Here is a 17,663-nt window from a genome sequence, read left to right as displayed (position 1 = left end):
AGGAGACACACAACCCCCGCTCCACAAAATTACCCTCCCACCACAGCAGATCCCAGACCACTGGAGGCAGAACCGTCATTCCATGGAGACTATGAGCTGATCCAAGACCCAGAATACCAGTAGTCCTTTGTCCAGTCAACAGGGTGTGTCACTGAGAAGGGGTTAAAGTGAATTGTTCCACCCAGTCACCACCACAAAAAATTGCGCCCCTCCCCTCCCCCAAGAGTAATGTGTTTTAAATCTCTAGAAAGGAACAAGTGATTCTAGTGCACTGGGTTGGGGGGGGGCGGAGAGGCAGGGCTTTTTATACCATCTACAGTTATTGTTCAACTGAGTAGGAAACTAGGAAATGATCCTTGAAACAAAAGGATCAAACTACCTTTTAGTGTGATTAACAGAATTTTATTAGGCCAAGAAATGGCAGTTCAGAAAAAAACATTTAAAAATCTCCCCTGGCTCCTTGGTACTGAAACGTCATCTCAAAAGCCCATTGTCTATTTGCTCTTTGAAGACTGAGTTAAGCTTGGAACTCCACTCCTGTCTGGAAACTAATTTCACCTTAACTTAGCTAAGAGGATTGTCTTTGTCATGTGACTTGATCTCTTATCCGGTTGTCTTCCTGCCAGGAGGCCCTTGGAAAGACACCCCAAAGGAACTTTCACACATTCCTTTCAGCCTCATGGAGACGAACCACCAGTCATGTATCCTTGATAGCAGAGGTTGATTTTCCCAGAACAGCATCTATTACCAGCAATGGCTCACAAGAGTTTGGCCACTTCTGCCTGGAGCCACCTGGGAAGCTGTTGGAAGACTGGAAGCATTTGGTAATACTAGTGCAATGCACAGCAAGTAAATCCTGCTTCAGCCCCCGTAGGCATCCTCTGTAGATACTGTGGAGAGAAGCTGACTGACCGTGGTTGAGGAATAAGTATTAGATCCCATACTAGGGATGCTCTCTGCTCTCGCTGACTGTGCTCAGAATGTGCTCTCGAGCAGGCAGTGGCACCCGCAGCCGGTGGGGCACACTTCCTGGGTGCGAAACCATTCCATCATGTGGCTGGTGTGTCCTCCATGTCCGCAGGTCAGACAGAAATTGGAGGAGCCTCGCACTGCCACGTGGCAGATGGCACACTGGAAAGTGAAGCCTTTGCAGATGGCGCACTGGGTGCCCCGCACCTCGCTGCGGCAGTGACTGCAGTACACCCCAAACTCTGGCAGTGCGGGAGAGAGAAAAGAAACGGAGAGCAAAACAGTTACTGCAGGCTCGTATAGTCCTGGAGACTACAGTTCTCTATTCATCCCCAGGGCAGGTGCAGCAGAGTCTCCCCCCTCTCCCCCAAGCCCTGCTGATCTGCCTCAGACCTGACCTAGGGAGCCCACCTCCCTGAGTAACAGCAGAGTTCTTCTCACTGGCCTGTTACATTCCTTCACTCCTCTGCTGAGGCTATCCAGTTGGCTGAGACATCAAAGCATGAGGCGCTGGACTGAGACCCATTAATACAAGCTGTCTGAACAGCATCAGGAGAAGGGAACAGCTTTTAGCCATGACTAACCTGGGCTGGACTGAGGTGCTGTGGAGATGAACTCCTCCAGCTGCCCTTTTCTCTCTCTCTACATTTCTGTAGAGTTTTGTCTTTAGCATCCATCTCCTCCATGAGAAACAAACAGGCACAAGCCAAGTCCAGCATGTCAACGGGAGCAGAGGTGACCTCTAGTGTGTGGCTGCCGTTTACCTGGAGAAGAGCATCACGATCCAGGCTGCTCTGCTCTTCCAGCCCAACAACAAGGTGACGGGGCAATGCAAGCTTCCTCATAGCTGCTGCTAATGCTGCTTCCCTGTTCGACATTACACCCACCCAGAAGTGCAGTGTGCCTTCCTCTTGCTAGGTCTGCTGGAGAACTGCAATGGGCAGCCACAGGGCTTGGGGGAATGTCTTGCCTACCCATTTTCTGTCTGGGTTTCCTAAAGCCAGAAACCAGGCTTTTCTGATTCTATCCACTAGACATTGTGAGAACCTCTCAGTCCATGGTCAGTGATTGGGTTGGCTCTCCATACTACCCCAGATGAGGAATAGCCTCCAGCACAGTCAAGAGGCCATCATGACACAGTGGTGAACACACTTCCAGCTGGTAATGTCCCTCCGTCCCACATACAGAGTCACTTGGCCAAGATCTAAAGATCCCATCTCCACTCTGAACTGCCAACAGGGGGCTGAGTACTTACCAAGCAATTTGCTGCCACAGCCAGTCTCTCGATTGGCTGAATGGATACATCTTAGATCATCATATCTGCTGAATATTTATCCCCAAACCCTTCAGGAAGGGGTAGCTGGAAGAGGCAGAATTACACACTAACCGATTCCCTTGTGCGGGTCGGGAGGACAGGAAACGAACTTCAGAACCTCAGCCCGTTTCTCTCGCAGACCCCAGCGATAAAGGATTTCCCCGTAGCATTTCTTGAAGTCATCAAACTGCTGAGTGTTGGCAGGGTCCAGGAGCCTGGAGGAGGGACTCAAACAGTCAGTCCCTTGATCTGTTCACTCACCACAGCTCTGGCTGCGATTCTTAACCCAGCCAGCAGCAATGGCTATGAAGTCACTTCTCAGATAGCTACAGGAGTAACTTCTTATTTTCGCAGTCTCTCAGACAGTGTTATAATTTTTGAATGACAATGTCGCAGTGAGCCTGAGTGAACCATATCTGTCATCAGAACTAGGGTGTGTCAGAGGGTCAGGTTCTCTTTCAGGGCCCTCGCTGCAGCTGATTTATTAAAAGATTTCACGGGCAGTCAGCCAATCACTGAGCAGAATTGGTTTGGAGCATTAAGCTTTCAAGGCCACTAACTGAGTGAAAGTTTGAGCTAAGGGTTTGCCAACTCTCCCTTGATTAGCTCTAATGCCACCATGGAATAGCTAGCTAGACAGTCTTCCAGCTGACTGTGAGAACTGCCCAGAAACTGCACAAACAGGAGTTGCTGAGTGCTACCTTTTGTTCTTGTCATGTTGATCTCTCTCGCGCTCCCGGTGGTCAGCATACGTCAGGTTTCCGTAGCGGAGGTCATCAGGTGAAGACTCGCACCAGGGGGTGAATGCGTGTTCTGTCTCTTTGCTTGCTGCAAAAGTCAAAAGATGGTTAGTGTGCCCCGAGATGCAGTGATGAGTGGGCTATGAATGGGGCAATGTGATGTGTGAAAGGCTCGAGGAGGAGATGTGAAAGTTAGATGGAAGCATGTGAGGCTACGCGCTCTCTCCGCCCCCTTCCACCCTTGAATGTGTTAGTATTGTCTTCTACACCAGTAGTTCTCAACCAGGGGTCTGGGGCACCCATGGAGGGCTGTGAGCAAGTTTCAGCGGTCCACCAAGCAGGACCAGTGTTAGACTCACTGGGGCCAGAGCAGAAAGCCGAAGCCTTACTGCATGGGGCTGAAGTCCAGGGCCCTGAGCCCGCCACCTGGGGCTGAAGCAGAAGCCTGAACAACTTAGCTTCACGGTGCCCCCTGTGATGTGCGACCCTGGGCAACTGCCCTGCTTGCTATCCCTTAACACCAGCCCTGGCTTTTATATGCAGAAACCCAGTTCTGGTGGCAGAGGTGGGCCATGAAGTTTTATAGCATGTTGGGGGGCCCCTTAGGGGGAAAAAAAAAGTCTGAGAACCTCTGCTCTACACCATTACAAACAAACACTCCTACATCGTAGAGAGCCAAGAGCCAACCCCTTCATTTTCCATCAGCCTCTTGAGAGCGTCCCTCCAGCTCCCCAGCAGAGGGGCCATGCAATGACTGCATGAGGAGAAGGCTCTCAGAAAGCAGAAAATCTGGATTCAGAAGGCTGCACTTGGTGTTCTACCCCATATGAAAACACGGAGATTGCTCCACAGGGGAATTGCACAGCTCGGTGCTGGTAGGAAAGTTAGCATCAGTACAGTTCCATTCCCAGTGGCTGGGAGTGCGCTGGTGTCAGGACTTCCACACGTTGGGCTGGGGAAGGGGAGGATTCTTGTTCCTCTGTGAGGATGCTGGTATGAAAAAGGCCTCCTGGGGGAAATATTTCAGAGAAGCGCATGACCCCTGGGTGAAGGGAGAAGAGTGGCACACCAACATTAGTAGGGTTGTCCTTGCTTCTGCTCCCTTCCCTGTTCCAAAGATAGCTGCAAACTGTACTGAGCGATTACAGGTTTGCTGTTGCTTGGGCCGAATATTGTGCTCAGCCAGGCAGGCCACAGAAACAAACATCATGCAGATGGCAGTACACTGGACCCTGGGGACACAAGACAGCCCTGAATTCCAACTTTTCTGAAAAGTGTTAACTTGGTAGGAAATGCCTGTAGGATCCCAATGTCGTGTCACTTGTAAGAGCTGCCACTGCCACTCCAGCCTTCCCGACTGCCACTATTCTAGCTAGGCCATTGCAAAGTAAAGGAGTGAACACCTCTCCTGCAACTCTGGAGTGGAGAGAAAACAGAAAGTCCCTGGTCAAAGCTCCTCCAGCAAATATCTGAAGTGTCCTAACTGGCAATGGCTGTGGTGCACAGAATGACTGGCCTCAAACTGGACAAGTGCTCTGGCAGCAGTGATCCTACATCACCCCACGTGGCCAGCACAGCAACAAGACAGTATCACCTGGAGCATCTGCCAAGCCAGGAGAAGAGCAAAATATCACTGGCCATAGCCACCTACTTATCTTGGGACACAAATACCTGGGAAAATAGAAGGGATGGGATGGGCATTTGGAATCAAGTCCTCAAAAGCTGAATGGGGTTTGGGGAAAGCTTGCTCAATTAGATGAAGCAAGCTGTTTTGGTTCCTTGTAGTCCAAGATCAGAGAGACGTTGTCTAGTAACAGGGTCATCCTGAGTGGTCTGTCCCACCACTCATCTGCCATGGGGAGAGGGACTGCCATAGACACAGCTGGTTTTGGCTCCGGTGTGACCTCCCGCCCAGCAGGCTGACAGTGAACTGGAGTCCTTGTGCACATCAGGGTGAAGTTTGCAGTGAGATTCATTCCACCAGTGCACAGTTTGACACAACAAGTTTGACAAGTCGGAAGAAACATCAACATTAAACCATTAACAAGGGCAGACAGCACTTGGGGTCATGCTCATTTCCAGCCATGGTACCTGACCCACCAATAAAACCATGGAAATTTGCTCTTTGCTTCTCAGATCCACAACCACTTACAATTCTTTACCACCATCACCACCACAGATAGCCATTTAATGCCGAGGGTGCTCATGCAAATAAAGTCATTTCCTCTATCTGTCAACTCCCCTGCCTCTCCATACCTATGTTCCAGCCTCCTGTGTTGAGTCCAGGGTCTGACATGCTGGAACAGGAGCCTGAAGATGTAAAGCTGGGCTGTTGGGTGGAAACAAGAGGGAGTTGTGTCACACACGAACCAAAGCTATTCCAGACTTTCAAGAAAAGCAGTTGGAAAGAAATGGCTGTGCATACGTATCGGCTGTGGGAGAGCATGTTGGAGGAGCGCTGAGGGACGGGTCCTGAGGAACTCACACACCCCTGCAGCCTGGACTGGGCCTCAAACACACTGCAGAGCATGGCCAGGGTCTGAACATCGTGGAGCTGACAGTAGTGAGCCAGCCTGAGAGAGGAAGAAAAGGGAGAGAGCAGGAGCTGAGGCAGAGTTCATCAGTCAAAGGGAACACTCACAGCAGGCCAGGGGTTGGGGGACCCTATGGAACTAACTACGCCCTGCTGCTCAGAGGATGTGTGGGGTTTGGGGGGACAGACTCTCCTTTTCATTACTTTTCAAATAAATAGATAAAAGAGCTTCCAGCTGGACAGACAATCAAGGCCTAATTCCCAAAGAAATGGTTCCTCTCTGCATGGAAGTATCCAATCCCTTACTGCAGGGTGGTTCTTAAGGACCCCATCCACACTGGAAATGCCCAAGGATCCTGGGGTCTGCACAGCTCCAAAGAGCAGTTCTGCAGAAGCAAGGTTAAACTGAGCCGCGCAACTCACTGTCTGATCTTTTAGTGAAAATACTCAGACTTCTCAGACTCCTGGGGCCATTCCCAGCCCAGATTCCAACCCCAGCTTAAAGGCCAGAGCAATGGGGATGAGGCCAAAGTTTGATTCCTAAAGAGATTTAGTTGATAGGGAGGGTTGGGGATGGATTTAATATAGAGCAGCCTGTAACACTGGCAGGAGATGGGGCTTTCTGGAAATGGGAGATCCAAAGTGTGCACTCTGCACTCTACAAGCAGGAGAATTAATGGGTGATGAATGCGGGTTTGAGGTGAATTTTATCTATTTTGACATGCAGAGATTGTGCCATGTCCTATGAATACACTGGTACCCAAGACAGAGAACAGATTTGGCCACTGTCAAGAGGCCAGACAAGGTGAATTAGTGGGGATAACTGTTCATGGCAAGGCAGACAGTGAACCAAGATCTCTGCTTATTATAGTTTGACTGATGTAGTTATCGCCCACTTCCTTTCTCCCTCCTCTCGTTTGCCTCATCCACCTGTTGTGTCAGGTGATAACAGACTGCAGACTCTTTGGGGCAGGGACTGTCTTCTGACTGTGTGTCAGTACAGTGCCTAGCACAGCATGGCCCTGCTTTCTGACTGGCCACAGGTTTTGCTGCAATACAAACAACAGATGCTTCCTCCCAGCCAAGCATAAGAGCAGCACCACCAAAGGGAGTTCTCTTCACTGTCTTGGTGAAGGGCAGGCATAGGTTGGAGATTGGCACTGGTTAGAGGATGGCTATAGGAATGGACTGTCCCTCTTTCCCATACCTGCCTCACACCAGAGCAGAACTAGGGCAGAGTCCACGTAGCAGGTTTGGCAGAACTGTCAGCAAAGCAGCTCAAAGCAGGTTCTAAGCTTTGGAACAGATTAGTATCGGCTATCAACTCTTCCTATCCGAACAGATTCAGATCAATGTCAAGAGGTAGGTAATTTGCTGTGCAAGAGGGCTGAGTGTGAATTAGGCCTTAATGGAGGTAGCTACCAGAAGGCTCTCTGGATGACAGGAAATAATTTGCACTTGGAGCAACCAGCAGGGAATTTGATTGTTAAACTGGCAGCCAAATCAAGACAGTTGGAAGGTGGCGAGGAAAATAATCCTGGATAAAAGGGGCAGTTCCCTCTTACATCAGGCCTCCTCCATGTGCTAGTCAAGCCAGATGTCTTGGAGCACCACATACTGTACCATAAACATCACATCAGAGCAGGAGAAGCTAATCTTAGCTTAGCCAAAGGGCAGGTGGTCACTTCATGAGTGCCAGGGGTGCCTCCTATTTGTAATAAACAGATTTGTGGCTTCCCTCTTTTGTCCTATGAACGTGCATCTCATGATAGAGATGGACAGTCTCCCCGCATATTAAAGGTGAGGGCAGTCACACGAAGTGATAGAGAACTCCACGATCAGAGGCTATGCACTGATTATCCCTAAAGGGCAGGATCTAGCTCAAAGTCGCTGGGCTTAGCAAGCAGCTCCTCTCATCTAAGTCTGAAACAAGACCCTACAACTTGCAGCTATGAACAGCTCTGCTCCAGAGACTACCCCTGCCCCTGCTTTGAGCTTTCAGAGACCTACAGGGACTCCAGGAGCTGACGTCCAAATGGATGTTGAGCCCAGGGTGTCTCCAAATCCGGGTCAGATTTTGGTCCAAGACAGAGATCCGTGGCTACCGTAGCCAGTGACCAGACCTGGACAGATACAAGAGGAACAGCATGAACGACAACTAGAAACAGAAATTCACCTGCACTGAGGGCTCTGACCCCGCACTGCAATCACGCATGCAAGGTTCAATAATGGCAGAATTCTTTCTTAACAGGTACAGCTGATATTCTAGAGGCCCCAGAATCAGCCAAGCCCTGATGGTTTTGGAGTTGGGCTCTATAATAATGGAGAATCAGTCAGTCATATCAACCAGCTAGCTACCTCTTAGCTGCAGAAAAGCAGTGTCAGCTGTTGGGGAGGGAGCCCCACTGACAGACCAGACCAGACCTGGGATCCATCTAGTGCAGGGGTCGGCAGCCTTTCAGAAGTGCTGTGCCGAGTCTTCATTTATTCACCCTAATTTAAGGTTTTGCATGCCAGTAATACATTTTAACGTTTTTAGAAGGTCTCTTTTTATAAGTCTATAATATATAACTAAACTATTGTAGGTAAAGTAAATGAGGTTTTTTAAATGTTTAAGAAGCTTCAATTACATTAAAATGCAGAGCTCCCCGCACAGGTGGCCAGGACCCGGGCAGTGAGAGTGCCACTGAAAATCAGCTCGCGTGCCGCCTTCGGCACGTGCGCCATAGGTTGCCTACCCCTGATCTAGTGTATTAGGCTGTCTGTGACAGCGGCCAGCACCAAATGCTTCAGTGCAATGTGCAAGAAGCTCCCTAGGGGACAATTATGGAATAAATGGCTGATAGAAGGCGTTTCTTCTTACCCCCCCCCATTTCAAGGTTGGCTTATTCCAGGAAGTGGGAGGTTTTCTTTATCAATAAGTGTCTAATCTGATTTTTAAAATCTGATGACACTCTTGACCTCTGTGACACTGTGTCAATGAGTTCCACAGGTGAACTATAACATATAAACACACATGACCTTTGATCAGTTTTTAATTTGCTGCCTTTCAGTTTTATTAAATGCTTCTTGTTCTTTTATTGTGCATGAGGAGCACCTGATTTGCCATCTCTGTACCTACCCCACTCCTTATTCTGTATACCTCTATCACATCCCCTCTGATTTGTCTCCCTTCTAAACTAAACAGTCCCAGACTTTTTCAGTCTCTTTCCACATAGACACCTCTCTAGGACTCAGTCACTCTTATCACCAGTCTTTAATCCCTCGCTAGGTTTTCTGCTATATCCTTGTGAGGTGAGGTGACCAGAACTGCACACAGTATTCTAGCTGAGGGTGAACCACTGACTACAGACTGTAACAGAAAAGGAGGAGGGCAGGGAGGGAGGTGTTAGAAAGGCAGTGGCAGCTAAGATACAGGACATGAGAGCTGAGAACATGGGAGAAAACACGGAGTGCAAAGAAACACAGACAGGGAATTTCAGGAATGTGGCAGCACTGTGGGACCTGGAGAGATTGGAAAGGAGGGAAACTGAAGTACAGAAGCAAAGCAGACCCTGAGCGAAGGAGCAGACCATAGGGGCCAGGGAAAAGCTGGGTAATTCATACAAAGCAGGCTCATAAGGGGACATTGAGAAATTGTCATGCTGCAGCTCGGGGCTCCAGGTCTCAGCTGAGAAGCAAGGCATTTCTGTAAAGTTGCAGTGCAGGTGGAGGAATGAAATGAGAAAGTGGTGTAAACACTGCAGCAATCAGCCGGGAAACCCTTCTAGGAATTAGCCTTTCCTATGAGGTGCTATTGATCCTTTTAATATTTACATAAAGTGAATCAGAAAATGTTTGTGGTTTATATTTAAGGAACACCATTTAGGTTTTTAAAACTTTTTTTTAAAAGCTGAAAATTGAAATATTTGTATGAACTTAAAGAGACTCAAATGAAACAATGTAGCTGTTTAAAGATACAACATTTTGCTGCAGGGTTTGCAACACAAACTTCAGATCATCCTGCTAAAGTAGAAGAATCTGAAAATAACAGAGTACAAACAAAATGAAACTGAAACTAATTTGTTTTCACTGCCCCAGTGGAATCCACTGCAATGGAAGCAGCATGATAGAGAAAAGGAAAATGTCTCAATACTCAAAACAGTATTAGATTGTAAGGTCTTTGGGGCACAGGCTGTCTGCCTTTTGTATTCAGTTCCAGCACAGAACAGCCATAATCATCACTATTATTACAAGCCCCACAGGTAGAAGAAAGAGAGAGTTCCTCTTGCCAAAATGCTTACAGTGGCTGCAGTGATTTTGATGTATGTCCATTCCAGTCACTAACAAAGTAGCATGCCCTGTGTCTATCTTGGCCTATGAGAAATTCTCAGAGCACGTAGTCATCTCAGCTGGTTTGGCAAAGGGCATGAAATGAACCATTTGCTAGCCTGGCCAGGGACTTCTCAATGAGATGTTACAAAGTGTCACTGCTTCTGCCCCAGTTACCAGGGAGGACTTGTCATAACCCTTCAAGATGGTCTCTGGAGTGACTGGTGCACCCCAATGACCCAGCCATGCCCTTGAAATCCAGGATAATGGCATGAGAATGACAAGGCAAGAGTAACGTATTCGCTAAGGCATCCCATTCAGCTGCTGTGCTCTAGATAAAGGGCAAGCCCAATACCTGGACGAGATCCCTACGTCCAACTGCCAAGGCTGAGGAAGCATTCTTCTGGCAGGTCTCCTGAATGTTACTGATGTTCAGACTGAAAAAGAAAGAGAGGGCTCATCTCTTACTGACATGCTATTTACCAAGGGAGGGTTGGTTATGGTTCACACCACTGGACAGAACTCCCTAATCACATTGCAGGGTCAGACCGATCAGCATTTCCTCCACAGACATTAAGAGACATCCAACTGCATGCCAGCGAGCTGCCCTAACAGACTGCCCACTCCACAGTGTCCCATTCCAATCCAACAGCAAATAGCAGGATCTGCTCTGACAGTCGTCCTGAGATGGTCCACCACCAAAGAGTTATTACCATGGTGACAACTACTGGTGCAATGTGGAGCTGAGATTTGTTCTTGTACCCAGAAGCTGATAGCCATTTGGGGCTGCCCCATTTACAAATTATCTGTAAAAGCAGCAAAGAGTCCTGTGGCACCTTATAGACTAACCGATGTATTGGAGCATGAGCTTCCATGGGTGAATACAGACTTCGTCGGATGCTCATGCTCCAATACATCTGTTAGTCTATAAGGTGCCACAGGACTCTTTGCTGCTTTTACAGATCCAGACTAACACAGCTACCACCCCTCTGACACTTACAAATTATCGTCACCATTCCATCTCCTGGTCAGCTCATTTTACAGCCAGCTGTAGACTTTGAGGGAGAGCCAGGTGTGATCCTGAGTGGGATGACATGCCACCACTGACTAGTCTCCAGCAGCATTGAGAGGTTGGTGGGGTGGCATGTGGACCTCACAACTACTTGGCAGATCTCCCACTCACTGGCAGCAACACAGCTCCCCCAAACACCCCCATGATTTTCTCCTTCATCTGCTTCCATTTGGGAAAAAGACTGCATAAGACCTTACAAATAAATGGACCAGAAAGAGAATCTCTTCCCCGCCCCCACTCTTTAAGACCACGTGCGTCTGCGAAACAATTGGCCAATGGCTGGGTTATTTTTACTTCTTTATGATGGATAGAAAAGGCAGGAAAGGGATTTTGTGGTTTTTTCCTTTTTAAAAACACATGACATTCAGGGACTGTCTCGCCTCAAAGGCCCTCTGCTGACGAGAACACCAGCGGAATGACAATATATCACTAGAATGGAAATGAAAGTTGAGCAATTGAAAGAAGAGCTTTCCCATCTGTTTTTTTTTCGTTTGCATTAGAACTTCAATGATAATTAGCACATTAGAGAAAGGATGTCTTTAATAAAGATTCAGCATCTCCATCCTTTTGATTAAGAGGAAAGCACTCACAATACAGATGCACAGCCCTGAAATTAATACGCGCGCGTGCACACAAAGTTGAAAAAACCTTTTTGAGAGCAAGAAAGAGAAAAAGTGTGTTTGAGTGTATATGCACACATAGATAGATAGATAGAAAGAAACTTCCAGGCCTCATCATCCATCGTAACGAAACAAGAAGGGGCAAAAGCCCATTCCAAAACCAACCCTTTGGAATTCTGCTTTAACATGTACCCCTGTGAAAAGGTCCCATGCTCACAATGTTTGTTTCAAATGATGAAGTCCTCCAACAGCCATATATACAATCTTCAGCTGCTAGGGCTGGAGCTGGTGTGTAGACCTACAATCAAATACATTCCCACGTATTTCCTTCACCACACATCCCTTCCAGAAGTTTTTGGGAAAGAAGCCATCTCTCCTAGGTAGACGGTGACACCATGAGAGTGATGCAAGAGGTGAAGAATGGGGGCTCAGTGGAACAAGATGTTGACTGATTTCGACACTGCAGAGCACAGCAGTGGTATTAAGAGCCGCCTTAGTTTGGGGCTAGAGATAGGCAGGGCCGGCTTCAGGTTTTTTGCCGCCCCAAGCAAAAAGCCAGAGTGTCGCTGCCGAAGCAAACACCGCAGTGCCTCCCCTTGAAAAGAGCTGCCCCGAGCACATAGGACGCTGGTGCCTAGAGCCGGCCCTGGAGAAAGGGCTGTGTACTCACATGTACTGGTCCCCTAGTGATTTGTGCACAGGAAGCAGGCAGGAGATATCCTGTATGATGACTTTGCCAGCAGCTTTAATAGGTCGGTTGCTGGCATCTGTCCCCTCACGCTTGCTTTTCCATCTCCTTGATTTCTGCAGAATAGACAGCAACAAGTTACTGAGGGAGGAAGACAGCAGCTGTTATCAGGGCAGGAACAATGCATGAGCATCAGAAGTATTGCAAGCAGCACCTACTCATGCCTTCCAAAGACTCTGTGTTACCCCCGAAGAACATTAATGACATGCCCAGGAGAACAAGTGTCTCCATCTCTAGGAAGTGAAAGGCAGGCAAGTCGGCAAGCTCAAGGGCCAACACACACGCTTGAGAGGGATTTTACAAATTATAGGGGGAGGCAGTAAAAAGAAATCAATACCCAGCAAGCCAATAATATGCAGAAAGGCTGGCAGAAGGACCAGTAAAATATCTTTAATGGTTCTGGGTCTGGTCCCATGAGCCCACTGCACACAGGACCACCACTGACTTCAACAAGAGCTCTGAGCAGAGGTACGTGGGAAGAGGTCCTGTATTGCTGCTAGCTTCAGACCGGAGTCACAGGGAGAAGTTGACATGATGTTGTCTCTTCCACCTAGTTCTAATGGGTCCTTTGTGTGTCACTGTCTAGGACCAGGATGGGACTGAATTGGACTCCAGTGCCTCGTCTACAGCATTCGCCAACACTTCTGTTTGAGAACAAGAAGAGCTGGCTGCCTGATGGCAACACTCAATCAAAGGAGCCCAGGAATTTCCTACAGCAGTAGGCAGTTGCCACTCTAACCAGCTAATTTCCAGCTGCACCCAAACCACTGCTGTGGGAGGCTGGTGAGGAGACACAGCGAGGAAGCCAAGCATTCCCCCAAATGGCCACAGAGTTTTCACCTTTATGCCAAGATGCATAAAACTACTTGGGCCACCCACATCAATTATTTTAGATGGCCAGTTTCCTGGCCTCTTCCAGCTCCTCAGCTTGTTAGCCCACCACTTGTGGGGGCGGCGAGGGGAGTGAGTGCATGCAATGGCCCAACCACATGAAGAGACTGGAGCAATGTCTTGCAGGAGGCACTGGCTGCTACAGAGGGCTAAGGTAAACAAAGTACATTCTGTGATGTTCTCAGATTGTGCCTTTGCTTCCTGGCAAATCCGAGATGGGCAACAGCTCTCTTGGTGAACACAGTGAAATAGCAAGGGTCTGCTAAATGCGCATTGACTGCACAGGAACATACTTGGCAGGCTTAATAATTACACACACAGGCACTTGATTTTTAAAGGTCATTGAAAATTAATTCCTCCTTTACTGACTCTGGGCTTTGCCGTGCAGCAGCTGAGGCCATCACTAGAACCTGCCACACAGAACCAAGAAGGAATACATGCTCCTTACCTGGTGATATAGCACAGGTGAGACAGAGCCCTCTGTCAGGTAAGTGAAGGAGAGACTTGTTTTAAAAAGGGAGTCTAGGAGCAAATATCCCATTAATTTTCAATGAGGCAGACATGGGTGCTTTTCAAAGCCCCACCCATACTTCTGTAGCCTGCACAGGTATGATCTGATATTCACAGGCATTGAGCATTTACATCAAAGGGGGCTGTAGGTGTTGCTCAGCACCTCTGAAAATCCAGCTACCAGGGCTCTGCCCTTATGTCCAGCTGTGCAAACCCCTGAAAATTGGAGCAGAAGTTTTGATATTCAACAGCATTGTGTATTTGTTCCTAAAAGCAACAGAATTAATCTCTGAGTGGGATCATACTGCAGGGTGTGGGCCAGTGTCCTCTCTGATATGCAGGGCTTGCCTTCAGTCTGCTAGTTCCCTGAAACTGATCAATAATATGTTGTGGGCCAGATGCTGCTCTCATTGGAGTCCATGGGAAATGCCCATAGATTTCCCAGAGCAGGCTGGATCCGTTTGGAGGATACCCACAGAAGTATCTATGTTTTACAGCAGGTAGCCGTTAGTGTATGTATGGGAAAGGGGAAGAAATGGAGAACATGCTTTGTGCTATAGCGTGCTATGTGCAGTGAGAGTGGCAGGTGCACTTTGAAGGGCCAGCATGCTTCCCCACTCTGTGCCCCATGCAGCGTTGGCCAGGAAACTCCTTTCCTTGGTGTCAGAAGGGAGCAGAGTGACATTTGAACTCAGGTTTGCAGGTGCAGGGCCCGTTCTCTGCAGGCGTAATGCCAACAGAGTACTCTGGAGAGCAGTGTGCCACCTGTTTACTAGCTGACCCCAGCGGGGGAGAGGATTCCTTGGGCTCCTCAGCGCTCACAGGAGGACAATTTTCCCAGACTGAGGTACGCTCCTCTGAAAAACACACACTGTCCTTCTGTCACTGAAAGCCGATTCAAACCCCGCCTACTTCAGGGAGGCATTTTGGAGACTCAGAACATGGACAAAACACAGCATTTTCCACAAGTAACTTTGGGGGGGAGGGGAAGGATGAGGATGGAAAAATGAAATATTCCACGAATGGATCATTTACACTGCTAGGTGTCAGGAGGGCACCAGGCGAAACAATGAAGACAATAACTGATTACTGGGCCTGGCAATCAAATCTTCCCCCTTCCCTTGGATGAGGGCTGTCTACATACTCGCACTGTTTGGACCCAGGATTGGTCACTGGCCTAGCTCCACTAGTGGTGGGTGGTTACAAAAAAACCCATACACCTTGCCTACGCTACAGATTCTGCCACCGCCACCCCACACCCCGGAGCTGCGCCCATGGAGATCCACACAGCCATTTTTGAGAGACTGGTCCAATTAAAAGTCCTGTTTGCTTCAATCATCCAGTGGCAGTAGGACAGAAAGCCAAGGAACCAGCAGGAGATGTCAGCCTTGGCGTGGGCAGCCAAACATGAGCCATATCAACCTTCACCTGTAACGGGGAGGTGAAGACCATGGAGACTGCAGGTCCCAGGTGATGTTTCACCTTGGTCCAAATGATTTCTGGCAAACCACAAGAGTAGCCCTCAGGTGGGCAATGTTTGGACACTTTTGAGGCAGGGTTACCAGAGGCCAGAAGTATCCTGTGTTTGAGTCTGTCGTTCCACAGGGGCTTGGGAAAAAGTTTCCATCTCCCCTTTTGCTCAACTTGTTTTCTGGGGAGAATTTTCCTCTGTGGTTTAAAGAGGCCCCTCTTTCCACAGAATTCAAGAGGCATAGGAAATGTGCTTCTCCCTGGGGCTCTGCGAGAGGTTGATGGCACCCCACCGCCTTCATGACACACCAGCCAGCAATTGGTTGCTCAGGTTTAAAGAGGCTGGGAACATAATGGGTGGCACTCAACTGTAAATTAATGAGCCTGCCCCCATTGCACTTGAAGCTACAGGTGTAAAATTTGGGTCATTTGTCCTCAACCTTTCTAGCCCTACCTTCATACAATCTAGAATCCAAGCCAGTAGGAATTGCATCTCCTCAGCTGCTTCAGAGAGCCCGAGAGGAGAGGCAGGAGAGAAAGGAAATAGCCACTGACAGTGAATTGAGGTTCTTCAGCTCCTCTGAGCATCAGGAGGAAGGAACCAAGAGTGTTTAGACAGTCACGGGGAAGGGGGTGGCGGTGGGGAACAGCCCTAGGAAATGACTGCATAGCTAGCCCGAAGGCGCCATTTGCTGCAATCTGAGGTGATGATGGCAGTAAACGGGTTCAGTGCAGAAACAGACAGCCCAAGAATAAGCCACTGACTGCTTGTAGCAACTACAATTATCCCTGCATAATCAGCAGAGCGGGTTACAAAATCCTGCATGCTCCTCTTGGAATGGGGATTCTTAGCTACTGAACATTCATGTCTCACCTCGGGATCCTGCTGACACAGGCAGTGTTGTAGGGAGCCCCGTGAAATGTAGGGGCACGTGAATGAGAGAGAGGTTCAAGCATTACATTTGTTTTAATGGAGTGGAGTGATAGAAAGGGAGGAGAACGCAGACGATGCCAAGGATTAAGTTCACCAAGCTCCAGATCAGGTTCAAGGTGCTTCTGATGAAACCCCCAGTGGGGGTGAAACTCCTTGTATTAAGAACAACCAGCCCCAGTTAACTCCAATTACAGGTGTCCGAAACCTGCCTGACTACCACACTGCCAGGTTTTTAGAACAAGCTTCTCTGTAACATTAAGATTTGCTATTTGCAATATCTGCCCTGGTAGCCAGTCCCAGCAGCTTCCAAGGAAGGGGCAAGAAATCCCAAGTGGGCAATTACGGAAGAACCTGTCCATTTGGGGACGATTTCTTCCTGACTCTCATCAGTTAGAGGCTGGTTCCTGCCCTGAAGCAGGAGGTTTTGGTGTCTCTCTCATTAATCGGTGGATAGTCTCATTATCCTAATAAGCTCTCAGATTCTCAGTCTCAATGATCTCTGGTGGCAAAAAAGGCCACATGATAGTTATGTGGTGCATAATAGTATTTTCTTTTATCAGTTTTATATTTGCTTATGGGGTTTCACTGACTGTCCCCAGCTCTTGGTTATGACACAAAGTAATTCATCTTTTCCATATGGGGCATTGTTCTGTATCCCACCATCATGTCATCTCCTCTCTCAAACTAAACATATATGGAATTCCCCTCATGGCTCTAACTATTTAAGCTGCCTGTCTTCAAAAAACCCTTCAGTTTCTTCTGTATCTTTTTTGAGGCAGGGTGACTGGCACAGAACACAGTTTTCCAGGTGAGGGCAAGCTGTTGATTTATACAATCATTACATGACATCGTTCCTGTGCCAATCCTGGTACACAGAGTGGAATCTAGTCTCTGCTATTCTGCTTGGTGAAATTGACTGGTCTGCTCTCTCCTCTCCCTAGGGTGCCTGCGTTTCCTCACAGCAGCTGCTTTCCACTTGACTGCTTCCCAGGGGAGTTTGTCTCTTGGCATCCAAAGTACATGCCCCAGATACAACTAGGACTTTCTTCTAATTCTAGTGGAGATGAGATGTTGGTGAGTAATTTCTCAGATTTCTATGTTGGTGATGAAGTCTTTCCAACCAACACTCAAGAATTTTTCTGAGACACTTATTTTCGAAGGTGTCTACTTTTCTGTTTATAATTTTGGTAGACTGATTTCTAGAATGCCTTAATAGTATGGGTAGCATTATTCTTTTCGCATCCAGCCATTGTGACTGCTGCATATTGAGCAGAGGTTTCCATTGCATTGTCCTCAGTGATGCCCATGTCTGCTTCCTGAGCGATTATATTTCACTCTGCACTCCTCAGTTCAGATGATTCCTTTCAGTGAGCTACTTTGATTCTCTCATCATGAAATTCCATCCACCTGTTGTTGTGCTGAACAGGCACCGAGCTTGGTTAGGTCCCTCTGTAGTTCCTCACTCAAATTAGATTCCTCTTCTCCTGTCCTCTATCATTGTTTAGATGAGTTGTTATCCACACATTCTGACATCTCACTACTCACTCCCT

At 48.1% G+C, this 17,663-nt stretch overlaps 1 protein-coding gene across 5 annotated transcripts in view; it reads right to left on the bottom strand.

The window, feature by feature from the left end:
• Nucleotides 1–385: 385 nt before the first annotated feature.
• The window catches only part of WDR59 (WD repeat domain 59), a 90,107-nt gene continuing 72,829 nt past the window's right edge, over nucleotides 386–17,663 (bottom strand). For all 5 annotated transcript variants that reach the window (XM_030581208.1, XM_030581210.1, XM_030581209.1 and 2 more), the window contains 8 exons: nucleotides 12,231–12,364; nucleotides 10,224–10,305; nucleotides 7,568–7,680; nucleotides 5,450–5,597; nucleotides 5,281–5,353; nucleotides 2,986–3,112; nucleotides 2,357–2,499; nucleotides 386–1,211 (listed from right to left, as the gene is read on the bottom strand). In XM_030581208.1, coding sequence (XP_030437068.1) covers nucleotides 976–1,211; nucleotides 2,357–2,499; nucleotides 2,986–3,112; nucleotides 5,281–5,353; nucleotides 5,450–5,597; nucleotides 7,568–7,680; nucleotides 10,224–10,305; nucleotides 12,231–12,364 — 1,056 coding nt within the window. In that variant the 3' untranslated portion in view covers nucleotides 386–975. The remainder of the gene's footprint in view (nucleotides 1,212–2,356; nucleotides 2,500–2,985; nucleotides 3,113–5,280; nucleotides 5,354–5,449; nucleotides 5,598–7,567; nucleotides 7,681–10,223; nucleotides 10,306–12,230; nucleotides 12,365–17,663) is intronic.

This window comes from Gopherus evgoodei, chromosome 12, assembly GCF_007399415.2.
Source record: "Gopherus evgoodei ecotype Sinaloan lineage chromosome 12, rGopEvg1_v1.p, whole genome shotgun sequence".
In the NCBI taxonomy this organism is placed as follows: Eukaryota; Metazoa; Chordata; order Testudines; family Testudinidae; genus Gopherus; species Gopherus evgoodei.
The sequence above is the reverse complement of the archived record's forward strand: the minus strand, read 5'-3'. Positions and strand labels throughout refer to the sequence as shown.